The sequence below is a fragment of the Epinephelus lanceolatus genome, chromosome 20, assembly GCF_041903045.1.
Source record: "Epinephelus lanceolatus isolate andai-2023 chromosome 20, ASM4190304v1, whole genome shotgun sequence".
NCBI lineage: Eukaryota > Metazoa > Chordata > Actinopteri > Perciformes > Serranidae > Epinephelus > Epinephelus lanceolatus.
This window is the reverse complement of record NC_135753.1, coordinates 10,693,233-10,712,043: the sequence shown is the minus strand read 5'-3', so window position 1 is coordinate 10,712,043 and position 18,811 is coordinate 10,693,233. Positions and strand designations below refer to the sequence as shown.

Here is an 18,811-nt window from a genome sequence, read left to right as displayed (position 1 = left end):
TAGGAATTTTACAGTCTTTGCAGAACCTTGTGGTGTGCATTTTACATATTTCTCCCATTCTACGTGGGGGTATGCAAGCCCTTACCTCATGCACTTTTGCTAATTATTAGGTGTCTACATAACACCAGCTTCCTCATCATATGGATAAACAGATCTTCTTCCCATGGCCATTACGTAAAGTTCTTACTGAGTGGTGGTCGTTTTTTTGCAGAAGTAAGCAATGTTGAGCAGAGTTATAATGAGACAACATGCCACCTAAGAATAATAATGCTCCTGTTCATCTAAATCGACCAGCAATATGAAGGCTCAAGGTTTGATTTCTGCAGGGATTTCCCATAGAATGCTATCATGTATTCAGTGCAGTGACTTAAAGCATAGAAACCAAGTCGTTGATTTTTATTGACATACACCAGAAGTGAGTTTTTATATGTCGAAGTGCACTAAACTCTGCATCTACCATGTAGTGTAAATCAATTACTTCTTGTATGGCCAGGGAAAAAATGCCATTGATACTCTTGACAAAGTGTGGCACAAAGTGTTTTCTCACACAGCCTTAACAAAATCAAATGTTAGCACTACCGCACTATATTTGCAGAGATTTAGTGGCTCCCCTTTCAAGGCCTTGCAGCACAAACACAGTGTTTTCAAGGCCTTACAACAGAGGCACAGAAGAGAGCCTTGATGAGTTAAATCGCCTTGCACAAACACTGAGGAATTGTCAGTAAAGCGGCAAAATCATTGGCAATTCTTGTCAGGTCTCTGGTAAGCATGGCTTGGTGCTGCAAAGAGGAGATAGCAAAATAGAGTGCAGAATGGATACAGAATAATTACTCTTCGTCGCTTTTTCCCTCTGTCTCTTAAGACATAGGCAGAAATTATTTACCATTGGAACACTGTACTATAATGTATATTTTGCAGGTTACAGCTTACAGTATCTCTAGTGGGCTTTATAGTTTCCATAGCTCATACAAGTTTTGCAAAATTCATGCATAAATGTATCGAACAAGGCCTTGCCAATTCTCAAGGATACTCATTGGCAAAATATTAACACAACAAAGTGAGCTACCTTGAATATTTTAATTTAGAGCAGCACATTTTTTCCCTTACAAGGTACAAGACAATACAGTGTACCGGGAGTTTAATAGGATTTAGTTCACTTCAAACACGCCACTCAAATGCTCCAGAATCCAAAGTTTGTGGTTGTATTGCTCAGCATTGCAAGTGTTCACACTTCACAGCCCTGCTTAAGAAGTAGGGCACCACAGCTGCACACAGTGAGTGCTCACACTCATTAATGGCCCCGTGAAAGTCAGTTAAAATGAGATTTGAAGGTTTTACACTTGATTCATGCACTGCCACTGCATAGTATTTTTGCAATCATAAAATACGCTGTGCTCTTTTTCAGTGTTGACAATTGCTACTGAGTAAGTGCTCCAAACGCTTACTTTTACTAATGCAGTTATTTTCCTTATCATTCTGTGAGGTATCCATCAACACCACTTAGTGTGTGAGCTTCAAAGCAGCGTGTCTGTTGAACACCTTTATAAGCCTTATGAGCTGCATTTATTATATGGTGCAGTTGCAGTGGTGCACTGCTTCCCTTTCGGTTAAAAAGCGCAATATACAAGAGTGTGGCTGTTCTTTACATCAGATTTGATTGGCACAATCAAGAAATCAACCTCGAGTGACAGTTAGGGAGTGTGTGTGGGCTGATTGGAGAGGTTTGATTGAATGTGAAATAAACAAGGTCTCCCACAGTGCACTGCAAAGGCCATTAAATGATCTTTATGAGGAGGACCATCGAGGCCCTGATGGCTTTGTGCTGGGCATGAAAGTGTTTTTGCATTTTGTCTTTGGTTCTCCATCTCTCTCTGTTTCTCTCTTTGTATCTTTCTCTCTGTCTGCCTCTCATTTGTTTTTCTATCTACTATCGTCACTATCTGGCCATTCTGCCTTTGCTGTATCAATTACAGCTGCCACTATAGATTATTTTCATTGCCTACAGACTTAAATAGAAATAGAAAATAATGTCCAGATTTTCTTCCCAGAGCCAAAGATGTTGGCTTTTCCTGTTTGTTATCCGACCAACAATTTGCAATAGAGCTGCAACGTTTTGTTGTCAGCTTTAAAATAATTGCCAACTAATGTCATAATTGAAAAATCAGTTTTATTAATTCCTTTATGAAAAAGAAAAAAAAATCTGATTCCAGCTTCTTAGGTGTCCTTTTTTTGTTTTCTGTCCTCTTTTATGACAGCACACTGAATTTATTTTTTTTTATTTTTTTCAAAGCAAGACATTTAAGGATGTCACCCTTGGCTTTGGGAAACACTAATCAATATTGTTCTCCATTTTCTGGCATTTGATTGCTGGCAGCTGATTCATTCATTGAAAAAAAAAATCAACAAAAAATCAATCAAAAAAAAATAGTTGTAGCCTTAGTCGACAACCCAAAGACATTCAAATCAAATTACAATGATGTGAGCCAGAGGCAAGCAGCATATCTTAGTCTTTTTAAGGCTGAAGCCAGATGAAGTTTGACCTTCTAGCTTGAGAAAAGGCCCAGTCTTTTAATCAGTTGTCAAAATAGTGGATTCGTGTTTGTGGATTTGTTCACCTATTATTGATTGACTACTGGTTGTAATATCTATCAACTTGTTTTCTATATATCCACTCATCTTGTAACTGGTTTTAGGGTTGCAAACTAATATTTTCATTTTTGATTAATCGGCCCATTCTTTTATCAATTAACTGAAAGTTTGCAGTGAAAAAATGACATTCACAATTTCTCAGAAGCCACAGTAATGTCTTAAATTTCATGACAAATAAAAACAACAAATGAGAAGCTTGACCTTGACAATGTTGAGAGTTTTCTTGAAACATAATTGAAACTATAAGGTACTGCAGGGTTGGCACTTTTTAGGTGGCCAGCTCTGGAAGTGAACATCATCTTGGTTCCCTCGTCAAAAAGCCTATTCGATTTCACCGTTGGATTTTGGATGACTGCAGAAAAAAAGCTCTGTTGAAGATGATATGATATGTACAATTTTTGTTCAGCAAAATAATCTTTACAAATGAACACCACTTTTATGATTTCTGAAACACATTCTCACTCCGACCTTGTCACATATTGATGTTTGGTCATGGACTTTCCATGTCCAGATACAATGTGCAAGGTACCCTAGGTGCATTGATTGTTGATGTTCATAGGAAATTTACCATTTACATACCGTCTTATTCAAAATAAACCCACAGCGCCAGTTGACATTTTTTTTCCCTCCAACAACTTGTGGTGACGTTCTTTAGTCTCGTTCAGCCACTTGTTAGCAACGAGAAGGCATGTAAAAGCTTCAACATTTATGAGTAGAGCTTTATCTGATGCATTTTATGTCTAAATCTTGACAATGTATTAATAAACACATTTTGAAATAGAATTTGCTTCATGTCTGGGCCCCTATTCTCAAGCTTTCGATAGCTTATCAGGCGGAATTGAATATGTCGTAGAACAAAACTTCAAAGTCTCTTTAGCTTGTGTTAACCACAGGCTTTACTTCAGGCAACCAAAAACCCATTCAAAAAAAGCCACTGACTCTGTGACAAGGAAACTGGAAGTCCAAAAATGCTTACTCATGTTGTGGGTTATGAGACTTGTTGGCGCAGCACTGTATTATCAAAATAGGCCCCAGTAATTCACTGTTGATTGAATTTTTTTTGCAGCTCTGCTTATTCTCTATCTATCCCTAATATAACTTGTTCTCTATCTATGCATCTGTCATTTAACTTGTTCTCTGTATATCTGTCTCTGGCGCCATCACAGTCCGTCTCTCTATCTAAAACTCCAAAGTTAAACTGATTGAATTAGTGATACGGATCGCCGCAGCTCCTTCTGTAAAGCAGAATGGCACTATGTGTCTGCCCTATTTTCTCCCCTCAGTAATTTATTACAGCTGCATGTTTTTCTGACAGTTTAATAGTGAATGATATTGGACACAGGCAGAGTGGGGAACTGGTGAATGTGATTGCTGTCATGCCACAGAAGTTGGGTGCCAGAGAGCATCAAAGAGTCGAGACGAACGCCACATCGCACCACTCACTGACATATCAAGGGATGGCCCCATTTATAGTTAGCACTTCCTTTGCTGCTTCATCACATAACACAACAAGGTGAATTTCATTGGCCTTCGTGATTGATATGTTTTCTTCTTCCTTCTCCTTTTACCCATATTCCATTTATTTTTCGTCGTTCCTTTCTCTTCACCACATCAGGATGATGGTTTCTGCAAAAGAAGTTGTCATATCCCCCCTACTCAACCTTGCACAAGACACTTGTTTACTCCGGAGAATGAGGTGTGTGATGAAAGCCAGCTTCCTCTGAGAAAATTGGCTGTCGACAGTCACCTCATTTCCCTTCCTCGAGTTGATAACTGTAGCGTTCCCCATCACACCTGTCTTTATAGTGCTAGCATGGGTGAGCTGACAAGAACCTCTCTGATCTGGGTGGGTGGGGAGGAGGAGCATTGTCCCGAAACTCTTCTTTTTTTTGATTCATGGGAAAAAGTGTCTTGCAAGAGCTGTAGTTTTAGAATTTGGTCTCAAAGCACTTTGCCCTTACCCTTTAGTTTTTAACCTGTTTTGAGTCAGACTTGACCTGATACTGATTATCACATTTGCACCTTATCTGTCTTTAAAGATGATCTGTTTTCCTTATTTTCCCTCATTTATATATGTCACAATGTTAGATGTTCATATTAAATGATGCCATAGTTTCAAATGAAATAAATAAATGTAAAAGTAATTTATGTGAGCAAAAACCTCAAGCTTCAGACTGTTCTTAATACTCTGTTTCCAAGTTTTTTCAGTTTATGAGAGAAGCTTACATGAGCTTGTGGCGGATTTATTTATATGGTCATCTGCTCCAGGCACGCCACTAAGTGTTAGCATTACGTAGCCTACACCGCTACATGCTAATGTCAGGAACATAAACTTGGTTGCAGATTTTGCTATTTTACCCCAGACTTCAAATAGCTGCTGTATCATGTCTGGTTGTATTTAGGAGCTTGTGTTGGTTTTAACAGGTGAGCATGCCGCTACACAGTCATTCCCTGGCTGCAAGTACACCATTACATATATCTATGTGCTAACGTCAAGGAAACATGATCTTAGATGCTGACGTTGTTAATTTCTCCCTGATTTCAGATTTTGTTCTTGCCGGGACATGCCCTGTTGCGTTTAGAAGCTTTGGTAGGTGATTTTTAACAAGAGAAAGTGCTGCAACATATAGTCATCCCCCGAATGCAAGTACACTGCTACATTACATAAGAAAAATATTTTATCTTTGTCACAAATGTTGATAATTTCCCCCCTGATTCTAAATCATGTTTCTGTTGGAACATACCTTGCTGTGTTTAGAGGCATTTCAATTAATCAATTTCTAACAATTTTATTTATAAGGCCCAATATCACAAATCACAATTTGCCTCACAGGGCTTTACAGCATACGACATCCCTCTGTCCTTTGGACCCTCACAGCAGATAAGGAAAAACTCCCCAAAAACTCCTTTAACAGGGAAAAAAAACGGTAGAAACCTCAGGAAGAGCAACTGAGGAGGGATCCTTCTTCCAGGACAGACAGACGAGCAATAGATGTCATACAGAATAACAGATAACATTTATTAGCACATCTTTACACAGTCATCTTCGACTGCAAGTACAAGGCTACATGAGGCTACATGCTAATGTCAGGAACATAAACTTGGTTGCTGATGTTGTAATTTTCTCCCAGAGTTCAGTTTCCTGCTGTATCATGTCTGGTTGTATTTAGGAGCTTGTATTGGCAAGTTTTAACAGGAGAAAGTGCCGCCATACAAAGTCATTCCTCAACTGCAAGTACAAGGCTACATGAAGCTACATGCTAATGTCTGGACCATGAACTTGGTTGCTGATGTTGTAATTTTCTCCCAGAGTTCAATTTCCTGCTTTATCATGTCTGGTTGTATTTAGGAGCTTGTATTGGCAAGATTTAACATGAGAAGGTGCCGCCACACTAAGCCATTCCTCAACTGCAAGTACAAGGTTACATGTGGCTACATGCTAACATCAGGGAAATGTAATCTTGGTAGTCAAAGTTATTAATTTTTCCCTGATTTTAGATCATATTCCTGCTAAAATATATTTGTCTGTGCTTAGAAGCATGTACTGGAGATTTTTAACAGGAGAAAGTGTCGCTATACACAGTCATCCTCCAGATGCAAATACATTGCTACATGTAGCTACATGCTAACATAAGAAATAATGTAATCTTGGTCTCAGATTATGTTAGTTTCTCCTTGATTTTGAATCATTTTCCTGCTGAAACATGTCCAGCTGTATTTAGGAGCTTCTATTGGTGATTTTTCAACAGTAGAAAGTGCTGCTACACTCTTTTACAGTCATTCGTCAGCTGCAGTGACGGTGCAGAGATGCCAAGATCTGGAAGACGAAATGCTGACTTATTGCAGCAGACTAGGTATTTTTTGGAGGAACGCTTAAGATAGGCTCTAAAACAAAGTGTTTCAGACAGAGGGTGAATACAAGTGTTCGGGTACAAAGAGAATAAGGTAAATGAAATGTCTGTTGAACAGTAAAGCATGTAAACATGTTCTAGTAGAAACCTAAAAAACAAGTATGAACTGAAAATGAACGCAACAGGTCCCCTTTACATCCACATGATAACAGTCTTTGTCAGACTTCCTAAAAGAGGAGATCTTATAAACAAAGTTAAATACATATTAGGTCCTAATAGACATATTATAGTCATGAACACTGTGTGAAGGTATGTAGACTGTCAACGTTTGATTTCAATGACTGAGCAACAGTCATTGCTGTCTCCTTATTCTTATTCTGTTTCTTTTGTCTGTCAAGTCTCGTGTGACAATAAAGGGGTCATTCTGTCAAGAAAAATCTATTTCTTTTTAAGGCCTGGTGTTGAATAGGGCTCGCCAACAGAATATTTCAGCTCAGTCGGTTCATGACTCATATACCCTTGGTATTATTGACTGACTTGAACAATGATTATGATGCTTGTCTGTCAAAGAAATGACTTAATATTTGATGTGGTGAAAAAAGCACACACTGTTTTGGGTTATCAGTGAGTTCTTTTTTTTTTTTTTTACATTGATGGCATCTGCACAACATGGAATCAATGCCATTTTGATTTTAGACTATGTTTTTCATTCTGCAAACAATGTTAGAAAAAGCACTGTACAAAAGAACTGTGGAAGACTTGAGGAAAAAGAGAGCCGTTTACGTGCACTTGCTGTGTATCTGATAGCTCCAGTTAACTGTGCCTGTAACCGCCAGATTCCTGGCAGCCCATTCGTCTTCAGCCAATTACATCAAACAGTACTTCAACAAGCTAGACCTTCTATAATTAGTCTGCCGACATTGTGTTTGGACACGTTACCTTGCCGACATATTGATGGTCATTTCCTGCGTATTCCTCGAGCAGAAAGAATTGATTCCACATCCATCCACGTTTGGATCGCTGGAGAATCCTCCCGTCACTCTCTGGCATCCCAAACAGATTCCCAATATTCCCAGGTGTGAAAGGCAGGGCAGTACTGGGCCAGAGGATAGTGAGCATCAGGAGGAGCAGAACCTGATTGGTTATCATGGTATCCACTCAGCTGGGTAATGTCCTGGATGACTTCTAAATTATGGTAATAGGCTTCTGATAGGATGAACACTGGAAGGCAGTGTCAACAGAACAGACATTGTATTCCTCTCTTTGATGTCCTTTTGATCCCTGTGAAAAAAAAAAAGAAAATTTAGTCAGGAAGTGCTCTTGTGACACTTAACGTATCTCCCTTACAATAGGCTTTAAATCAACAGGGTTGAAGAAGCACTGAGACAGCTCGCGGACTACAATAGGACAACACTTATGTATAAAATCTCTCTTCTGTATGCCGTGTCTCTCTTTCAATTTGTGCTTCACTGGGGCAGCAGCTAATTACACAATCAGCACATGTGCATTGTGCGAGTGAAGGAGACCTTAAAAGTCCTAATTCAGTGATTGGATTTGTCTGAGATCAGTAAACTCAAAAACACATTTGAATTTAGTGGTTGTAAAATGAAAAATACAAATTAATGAACAACCTAAACCTGCTCAACCCAAACCTATTCGGGTGTGTTTTTATTCATACGAATTAAATAATCTAATAATAAGACAGTATGCAAAACATATTCAGTAGAAGTCATTAGAAAAACTTCTAAGGTAGTGATTCATGACTGAAAGAAATAAAAGAGCCACTGCGATGTAAATGTATCAACAAAAGGGTGCAGTCATCGTCGTGCATTTGTCAAATTCAAATGTTTAATCACTGCAGCTACAACTCCCTGGCATGCCTCCTTGTTTTCTTGTGTTTGAGTAGTAAAAGAGTGAGCAGCACTTCACTAATTATAAGTTGCATTACTGATGATTTGCAAACAGTGCTTCACAGCCGGTGAGTATATTTGAATAGCAGAGCACAGGCATCTCCAGGAGCAGAATGCCTCCGCCATGAATGAGAGGCACCACTGTAAAACACTTGACTGAAGCTCAGTTTGTATTTCTATGGCCTGCTTGGGGCTGCATGATATGTGCAATAACATTGTTGAATATCGTGATATTGCTTGCGATAAATAAACAGATATTAAAAGTTAAATTGTTTCTTTTATTGAACAAATTGAACATTGAATTCAACACAAAAGGCCCCCAAGAAAAAAACAGAATGATAGATACCATTTAAAATGCAGTTTTCTCTGGTGCTCTCTTTCAACTAACTGGAAAAAAAAACCCTGAGTGAAACCTCGCACTCTTTCCCGATGTGTTTCATCAGTTACATTTCAAGTAGAGCTGCAACGATAAGTCAATTAATTGATTAGTCCATTGAAAGAAAATGAAATACCAACTATCCTGATAATCATATAATCATCTTAATCATTTCTCAGGCAAAACATCAAATATTTGCTGGTTCCAGCTTCTTAAATGTGACAATTTGCTGTCTTTGGGTTTTCGACTGCTAGTTGGACAAAAGGAGCGTTTTGAAGACGTCACATTGGGTTCTGGGAAATGTTGGGAAGTGTTTATCACTTTTTTTTTGACATTTTATAGACTGAACAATTCCTCATCACAGAGCAACTACCGTATGTGGAGATGAATTGTCTTGCTAAAGATATGTATCTTTTTCATCCCCCTTACCCATTTGTCCAAGATTTTAACTCAGATTCATCTATTCATACATTTCTGATAGTTTTCATGATGTACTCTTCCAAAAGAAGAAAATATATAGAGATGTGTGAGGAAATGCCAAAACCGCCCAAATCACCCCAAGCTTTGTCAGGGTTTCTGCCTCTGATAAGGTATTTTGTGTTATTGGTAGTCCTCTCCTTAAAGTCCCCATCAGGACTCGTCCTGATAGGTAATTTGGGTGTGCATGCATAATTTATGCTCTTTTCGAAGTTAATCCTAATAAATCTTGCCTTTCTTTCTAAATGAGCCCATTTAGCAGGGTTTCCGTACGAGGGCTAGAATACCAGAGTTATCCTGACAAGCATTCCCTGTGTACCACAGGGGAGGCTGCGTAACATGCACATTGCCATTTTAGCAATTTCTCTGCATTTGTCCAGAGCACTTAAATAAGGGCTGTATTGTCAGTGGGAGCATTCACACGGACAAAAGGCCTGTTACTGTCTACGAACGAATTAGCATTATGGTACCATTGATGAAAGTGAAGTGCAGAATGTAAATGAATGCAATCCTTTGAATGGGAAATCAAATGAGCAGGCTAATGAGATCTCAACCTAAACATTACTCATTCGGCTCTTTTGCAGTCACTCAGATAGTTTCACTCAACTGAATCTGTTTAATCAGCAATAATTTTCAAGTATTCAGAAAACTTTTTGGCTGAGTTGATCAAAGTCTGGTATGGATGAACATTGACTTTAGGACTACAGAACCACAGCAGCATGAGAGAACTGACCAAACCTTTTCTATAATACATATAAAAATATAAACATGTTGAGCCAGATAATACGAATAACAACAGTTTGTCTTTCTCTGACGCCAGAACAGAGTGTACTGAGATTTTAATTTAGTCAGAATACTGCTTCAGTGGGAGAGGAGATAAAATATAGATAATGTTGTAAATGCTGATCAGCACTACATTTTTTATGTTATTTTGTTGTGCGTGCCCATAATGTGGCACGATGTGACACGTGCGTTCCCGAAAATCAGGAAACGCCGCCTCGCAATTAATCTAGTCTGATGCTTGTGATTGCATTTTCTAATTATCATTCCAGCCTGTCCTTGAGTTTTAATAGCATTCTGGATATTAATCTTTGATGTGGTGTGCCTATTAAGCATTAGGCCAGTGTGTCTTTTTAGAATTCTTCCAAACACTCCATTAAAGGATGAGTGAGCATGCTGAATCAGTGCCAGATCCTATAGACTCAAGCTGAATTATCCCAACTCATTCAGCCTATTAAATACTGGGGTTTATTAAAGGGGGAAAAAAAAGTTGTTTATGATTAGATTAAGTTGTAGACAGCTTATATGGCTTGGCATTAAAAACAGAGATGTGAAGAGACCAAATTGTTAAATATGCTTTTAAAGTGTTGTCTGGGGTTGTTATTCTTAATCTTGGCTCAAGCTCATTCTGGCAGGAGCTCCGCTGCGCTCCATTTCTGTAATCTGCAAAATTATACATTCTTGTGTTGCTGAATAAGAATATCTTTGGTCAGATATAAACTAGCTGTTCATCGGGATATTCTTCCTCGAAAAGCAGAGCCTTGCACATTAGTCTGTATAAATTTGTATGCACATGCATCCCAAATTTGAACGTGCAGGCTTCCCAACCAAAAAATAAAATAAAAAGAAGAACATTAAACCGAAGCATTGCAACTAAGCACTTTTATGGCTTCTCTGACTTTAGTAGGACAATAATTATGTGCAGCACAAGTCTGGTTGGCAAGCCCTTTCAGGAGGTCTTGCATGCATAATAAATTGATAATCCTAAATACATGGGAGAGTATAAACACCTAAACTGACCATCTGTTCTCAGTGTTCTCAACCTTGGGCACAGAGATTATTGAAAGCATACAACTTTGTTTGTGTGGTTTTAACGTGGTGTTGCACTTTGACCCAGAAGCTCCTCAATATGACGTTTTGTCATGTAACGCAAAGGAAACATTTTTTCTGATGTTATCAGTGGACTAAACTGATAATGAGTCATATTTTGGTAAAAGAAAAAAAGAAAAAAGTATGGTTTACTACACATTATCATCAAAGGACACACCTCTAAACCACCCAGATCAACACACACATACATTCATACACATATGCAGGGTTAAATAAGGGTGGGGCGACATATTTAAACATCTACCACCCAAAACCTTCTACCTGCTGCACAGATATCTACCACGTTTGAAACTGCTGGCATTCAAACCCTGTTTTTAATTATAGTCCTGCTGTTGAGGAATTCAACAAGTGACTATATTGTGAGAGACCCATAAATAAACAGAGACAGAGATACATTAATTGGAAGACAGTAAAGACAAAGATGAAGAGAGGGCAAAGGAGGGTTGCAAGGTCACGAAACGGCTGCCATGATTAGTCTCCATCATTTGCACCGGCACCATTCATCCTGTAACATGATTCACTGCTGCTGAATGAATGCAGCATCTCTCACACTAACCACACATGTGAGCCGGGTGCAATAAACTCCTGTTTTTGGGATTGGCAGTTTGAGTAGCTCCAGTGATTGCTTGCCAGTGTTGACAGAGCAGCACAGACAAGAGTGTAAATCTAGCATGAGGGGCGTTGATGGACCGGGATGCGGCACCTGTGTGAGCCTCCACTTGGTGGAGCCCTAGACCTTCCCAAGTCTGCCTCAGCTGGCTGCAGTCTTTGGCAAACCTCAGCAAGCTTTACTCATGTTTTGAAATCCTCTAAGCAATTTTGTGATACAGTGCACACTTCCTCGTTGAAAAGCTACTTTAAAAAAGAGGGAGGGCCTTCTTTCTTGAAAAGGGTATGTTGACAGTGAAAATGTTACATAAAAATCCACTCCATTATGTAAAAATATATGCATTACTTATATTGGGATTGCTTTAGAAGGGTGTATGTAGTTTAACAAGGTGATGATAATCAATTAACTTTGACATATGTCTTCCTGACAGCTATGTGAAGTATTTTAAGGTTAGCATAGCCACACCATGAGAAAATCACAGTGGCAAAAAATGCCGTAAGAATAGAAAGATGCTGGAGTTAAATTAAAACTGACTAAAATGGCCATATTAATTCCTTTATTTTGTCAGGAAAAAACCCCTATTTCCTCCTCCCTGCTCCCTGTTCCTCACTAACACACACAGTGTTTTTGCAAATAAATATTCATGTTTGATTCTTTAAAACCAGCTGTGAGAATGCTCATGAGAGCCCCTGTGCCTGTGTGGGAGAATGGATTTCCACCTCTTTTCATTTCAACACTGAAAGGTCACTCCATATCTGACAATAATTCAGGGAGCGTGTTAGTGGCTAATTTGCACTAAACAGTAATGGCATTACATGGATGACCCGGTGCACGCTACCATACCCTAATATATCACTTTGGCGACTGTAAAGCTGTCGGTGTGTGAGGCAGCACACCCGAGGACTAGGCGGCTGGGGAGAGAGCGGCGGTAAAAAGAGTGAGGGGTGGATTAAGTTTGTGCCGTGGAGGATATGCACATGTACATACTCAGCAACACCGTTGGCTGCTCTTGTCGCGCCGCTCCAACACCACGATAAACACCTCCATGCGTTTTTAGAGATATGAATGGTACAGTGCCTCTCCATCAAATCTGCCCGGAGCACATCACAAGTATGATTTCGCCCTCGCTGCATCTCAGCAGTCAGACAAATTCGTCCACACACAGAGAGAGAGAGCTTGGCATGGCACTTGAACAGGTGCAAACACAGATTCACACGCACTTAAGACATTCCAATCACATGCATCTATACATGTATTTAAGATATATGGACACCCACTGGCGCAGAGTGTGGAGTCAGAAGAGCAATTAGCTGAATGAAGCATCTTGGATTGGGTGATAAAGTTAATGCCAGTCTTTAGGAGAGAACAGTATGACCCCAAACAATATTGTGCCAATGTTAAAGTTATATATGCAGTGTTATTCACTGTGTGACAGGTGTCATGGACTTTTAAAATTTATTGATATATGCTTGAAATTCTTGTGCTGATTTAAGGTGTTTTCTCAGGCATCATTAATGAGCTTAAAGTTCCAATTTGTCAAAAAACAGACTACTGAGAATCTACGGTGGCACTATCACGTTCAGTTTCTTTCATTTTCAAACACGCCTTGTACATAAATAAATTATAAGGACAAATTCAAGATAAGAGTAAAGAACAGCAAATCTAATCATCCCCCAGTTCACTCAGTATAGCTGTTATCAACCTCTTTGAAGTTGCAACACTTCTTTTCACCAGATATCCACAGTGCTGCATTAGTCTGGCTTTGTCACAGTGCAAAAAAAAAAAAGAAGAAGCAGATCATCCCCTGGAGTCTGGAGGCACCACAAAAATATAAATATATCCTTAAACATTAATCAGAAAAAAGCCCTTACCTTTGATTTTCACAGCTTAGCATCCATCTGTGTCACTGAGAGCACGGTGCTGTGTTCCCTACTCCTTAGCAGTGCTTAGCGGTGGAGAATCTGACTCCTCACGGCAGTGCTTACATTCCAAGACTGACAACAGCTCAGCTGGTGCGAATGTGTATCGGAGTGTGTGTGTGTGTGGTGGGTGTGTGTGTGAGAGAGAGAGGGAGAGAGAGAGTCTCCTGCCTGCTTCCCTCCCTCGCTCTATGCCTTTCTCTCTGCCCTCCCTCGCTCCATTTCTCCTCCCCGCTCTCTGGCTTCTCTCCCTTTCCTCCTCTACACTTTCTTTCTATCATCTCTTCTCTCTCTCCGTCTCTCTTTCTCTGTCTCTCCCCCCTTCCTCCTCCTCCTCCTCCTCCACCTCCTCCCCCTCCTCTCCTCTCTCTCTATGTCCTCTCCTCTCTCTTTCTCTAGCAGTGCATCACTTCTGGCGGTGGATGTCACCGAGGCTGAAGCTAAGGCGACTCTGCCCCTGATTGGCTGCCATTCACAAGTTGGCGATAAAGAAAAAGGGAGAGAGAAAACGGGAAGAAAAGCAAAGGGAGGGTGAAAAGGGAGGGGTAAGGGGTAAAGGAGGAAAATAGTGCCCTTACATCCCAGTGAGCATCAGTTGACTGTGGAATGGAGAAACAGGGGAGGTTAGGGGCTGAAGAAGAGGGTGGATGCTGGAAAAGGGACAGAGTGTTTTCTTTTTTTTTTTTTTCTCCTCACACTGCGAATGCATAAGAGGCTGCGCTGAAAGCGACTGCTATGACGGATCGACCGTATGATGTTTGATGTCTAAAGCAATCTGCCCCATCTAATCTTCTTTCAATGACGGTGGAATGAAGGGGAAAAAGGCCATAACTTGTAAATCAGCCACACAGCGAGGGGTGTGGAGTTGAGGGTGGGTGTGGAGTGGGGAGGGGGGGGCAGGTTTTTGCCCTGTTCATCTTCATCTTTCGTCCCGCTGACTTGGCCGGCTGTATGTGGCAGGTGCACATGCAGTCCAGGCACTCTGTCATCTCTTCTCATTACATGCTCCATGTTGGATGCATATCAATACATCTCTGTATAGTGTGTGCCTATTGAGAGTGATATAGCATTTTAATTCAACTGAGTGAAACAGAGTCGGGGGGATAATATATCACGGAGGTGTTTGATGCTGAGGGGTGAGGTACGGGGAGCGATACGTTATTAGATGCCGATATCCGTCCCCAACATGTACCTTGAGCAGATAAACGGTCGCTTCAAGTGACTTTGAAATGCATGGGACGCCACTCAGAGCTGCGCCGTTGATGAATAATTTAAGAAAAGCGGCAGTTTCACTGGCCAACCTCATCCGAGCTCAAGTTTTATCTCCCAATATCAGTGTGAATAGATTATCAGCTCAAACTCTCTGCACCAGATAAATAGAAATGCAAACAGGCCAAACTAATTAACATCCGAACAAGCAGCGAGGTAGCCTCCCTCTGATACCAAGCCAAGTCCTCACACTTCATAATTCACTCCCTCGTTGTGTTCATGGTGCTGGGAGATTAAGAAGTAGGTGTGTGTTTGCATTTCATGTGTGCATATGTTGGCTTGTGTACTGTATTTGTATGTACGACTGGGGGAGGGGAGGTTTGTCATGTTTACTTATACCCATGTGTGCACAGGATGGATGTGAATGTGTGTCTCTGAGTGTATTTGTGTGAATATGTGTGTGTATGTGTGTTTGGTGTTCCTCACTAACAAGCCACTGGGAAAAAAAAGCAGGCTAATTTGTACATCTCTGCATAGAATTAGTATTAATTTACCTGCTATCTACACCCCTGGGATGTTAATAACGCTGTTGTTACACAGCACAAACAACTCTGTGCAAACATCAGAGAACAAGAGCGAGCATTGTACCCAACTGTTCTGGGAAATATGTTTTCAGAGTCAAAGTCCTCCACTATACATGGTCAAAAATCCCCATCTTCTCTTCTTAATTCCACAGGCCTTAAACAATTTCCAGACTCCCATTGTTTTTTTCATCCCCTCCTGATGATGACTCCATTACATTAAATCAAAGTTTTCCAGGCTGAGGAAACAGCTTCCTTAAGTAAGGGTGTCTCCTGATCCTCTCCCAATTCTCACTGTCAGCTCCCATCAGCATCACTTTCTTGTTGCACTTGCATTCACCTCCACAGTCCTAGCTGCTGCTGATTAGTTCTCTGATTTCCCTTTCCTTCCCAAAGGAACGCTCAAGTGCGGATGTCTACCCAGTGTTTGCTGTGCTGGCATAACAACTGCAGCTGCTGATAGGTTATTGATACAGCTCTCTGTATGGCAATGACAAGACCACATAAGCTGAGCGCTGAGAACTCAAATCCCATCTCTTGTTGCTGCTCTTAGCGGCCACGTGAAGATCCCTAACAAGCTAGCTAAAGGTAGAGGCTGAATGAACAGGGTGCTACATTTCCTGCTCCACGGCCATAAATTCTCAGCTTCAACAAAACGCAATGTTTTTTACATAAGTCCTGACCTTTTCCTTGGACATGCATATTCCTCTCAAATCACATTGATTTTTTTTTCTAATTTTAAACACGTTTTAGATTCTCCTAGGTAATAATTAATTTTTTTATTACTGCTTGTTTCTAATTCTAATGGCCCTATTTTAGTATTGAGTATTACGATTTTACATGCATTTTCCCATACCGTACATCCACAACAAGTAAAATATGAAAATATGTAAGACGTAAAATGAAGCTTAATTTAAGAAATCCTTTTATACAGTAAATTAAAACAGCTTTATAACCTTAATTTGCTTTTGATTTCACCATAATTTATTATTAGTTTTATTTGTAAATCAGTGAACACAATAACCAATCATTGTGAGATTAGTCTTCAGAGATAATTTGTGAAAACTAAACTATTGCAAAATTTGAATTATTATTTAAAGTTTAAATTATGTATTTCTTACCACAACAAAACAAATGTGCAACTAACCGTCCAACCCAGCCATCTGAATAAATGTCAGCTTTGTATGTTCTGCAAACCATGGACAGGTAATATTTGTATGTAATTATGTAGCAGATACTTTGAAACCTTGGCCTCTAGTTTCGCAGACCGGGCGAGGCGGAGGCGCAGCGCACCTGCACTTCGCCAACTGGGTGTGGCCAGGCGGATTTTGCAAGTTTGGCACACCGTGTGCACTGGCGCAGCTACTCCTCTTTCCCACCTTCGTCCCTCCTACCTGCGCAAGTCAGAAAGAGGGAGGAGAGAAGGCGTGGAGTGGGTTTTACACACATCACACCAATCAAATGAGCCCCTCTCCTCGCCCTTAAATGCGCCGCACAAGGGCGTAATGAGAGTTTACTCAATTCGCCATGGCAGAAGAGAGCAGCAGCGTCAGACGGCCAAACTTCTCCCAGGAAGAAACTGATGTTTTGGTCCGGGAGGTCCAAGCTCGAAGTGTCCGAATATAAGGAACTGCGAGCAGACCTCCACGGGCTGATGATGCAAAGGTAGCCTGGGAGGAGGTCACCACAATTGTAAATCAATGTTGCGTTACTGCAAACTTACTCTCGTGCAAGCGCTCTCTTTCTCTCTCGCAGCCTCACTCTGTTTCTGTTTTCTAAGATGACAGATGCTGAATATATACTCCCTATCTGATGCTGTGGCTGTTTGTGGTTGGCTGAGAGGGATGTGAACTCATTAGTTTGCAGCTGTGTTAATCAAATCAGGTTGGGTTTCCATTACGCGTGCCAAATGTGCCAAACGGTGCCAATCCCCTTTGATCTGACATCAGATGTGACGGGACAGTCGATACAGAGATACATTTATGTGCTGATTGCAGATAGTTGCATTGAATAGTGGTTTTTGTGGGTATTTATTGCATCGTTAATGTGCCTGATATTCTGGAAACCTGCCTGTGAGGTTTTGGTGACGTGTGCACACTGTCCGCCGGTCAGCCAAACTTCGGCTTACACCGGCTGCGCTCCCCCTGCCCTGACAGTAGACCTGGTTTCAGCTGGCAAGCTTTTAGCGCACCTTCGGCGAAGCCTTTTGGCACGAAACTGTCACTGTGCCAAGCTGGATCTGTCAACACCTCCCCCTGCTGTGCCGCCACACCCATCTCAGCGCACCTCGGTCTGCCAAACTACCAAACTGAGCGCACCTCGTGTTGCGCTGCTCGAAACTAGCTCTGGGGTTCGCCACCCTGCTCTGCACTGGGAAACTAGAGGCCCTTATGTTTCAACAATGCTGCAGTTAATGTGTGGTTATGTCTAGGCACAAAAACTGCTTTGTTACGATTATGAAAAAGATCACGCTTTGACATAACATACACAGTTTTGGTGCCACAAGTGTCATTGGACATGCAGCAATAGCTCCCTAAAAGAAGTCTGCTTTTGGTGGCACAATCCCTGCTGGAAATGCAGCAATGTCTCTCTACAAAACACTGCTTTTGAGTGGCTCAGCCCCCACAGGAAATGTTGCAATTTCTTGCTAGAGAATGCCCAATTTGGTTGCGCGACCTCCATTAGAAACACAGTGATCTTTTGTCAGAAAACATTCACTTTAGGCGTCAAAACTCCCGCTGGAAACACATTGATCTCTCACTAGATAACACCTGCATTTGGTGGCACATTCCCCGGTGAAAATTCGGTGATGTCTCTAAAAAACACCTGCTTTTGGTTGGCTCAGCCCCCACAGGAAATGTAGCAATGTCTTGCCAGAAAAGCTCAATTAGGTGGCACAATCCCACTGGAAACACGGCAATCTTAGCTAGGAAACACCTGCTTTTGGTTGCAAAATCCCAGTTGGAAACATCCACTTTAGGAGGCAAAATCCCTGCTGGAAATGCATTAATGTCTGGCTAGATAATACCTGCTTTTGATGGCACAACCCCCACTGGAAATGCAGTGATGTCTCTGAAAACCACCTGCTTTTGGGTGGCTCAGCCTCCACAGGAAATGTAGCAATGTCTTGCAAGAAAACGTTAAATCTGGTCGCACGATCCCACTGTAAATGCAGCAAATTTAGCCAGAAAAACCCTCTTTTGGTGGCACAATCTCCATTGGAAATACAATAATCTTTTGCCAGAATACATCTGCTTTTGGTGGCACAATCCACATTGGAAACACAGCAATCTCTCACTAGAAAACGCCTGCTTTTGGTGGCACAATCCCTACTGTGCT

At 40.9% G+C, this 18,811-nt stretch overlaps 1 protein-coding gene across 1 annotated transcript in view; it reads right to left on the bottom strand.

Moving 5' to 3' along the window:
* The window catches only part of LOC117264790 (cadherin-10), a 41,621-nt gene extending 27,686 nt beyond the window's left edge, over positions 1 to 13,935 (bottom strand). The window contains exons 1-2 of the mRNA XM_033639047.2: positions 13,635 to 13,935; positions 7,440 to 7,781 (exon numbers count right to left, since the gene is read on the bottom strand). Coding sequence (XP_033494938.1) covers positions 7,440 to 7,649 — 210 coding nt within the window. The 5' untranslated portion in view covers positions 7,650 to 7,781; positions 13,635 to 13,935. The remainder of the gene's footprint in view (positions 1 to 7,439; positions 7,782 to 13,634) is intronic.
* Between the last annotated feature and the right edge of the window lie 4,876 nt (positions 13,936 to 18,811).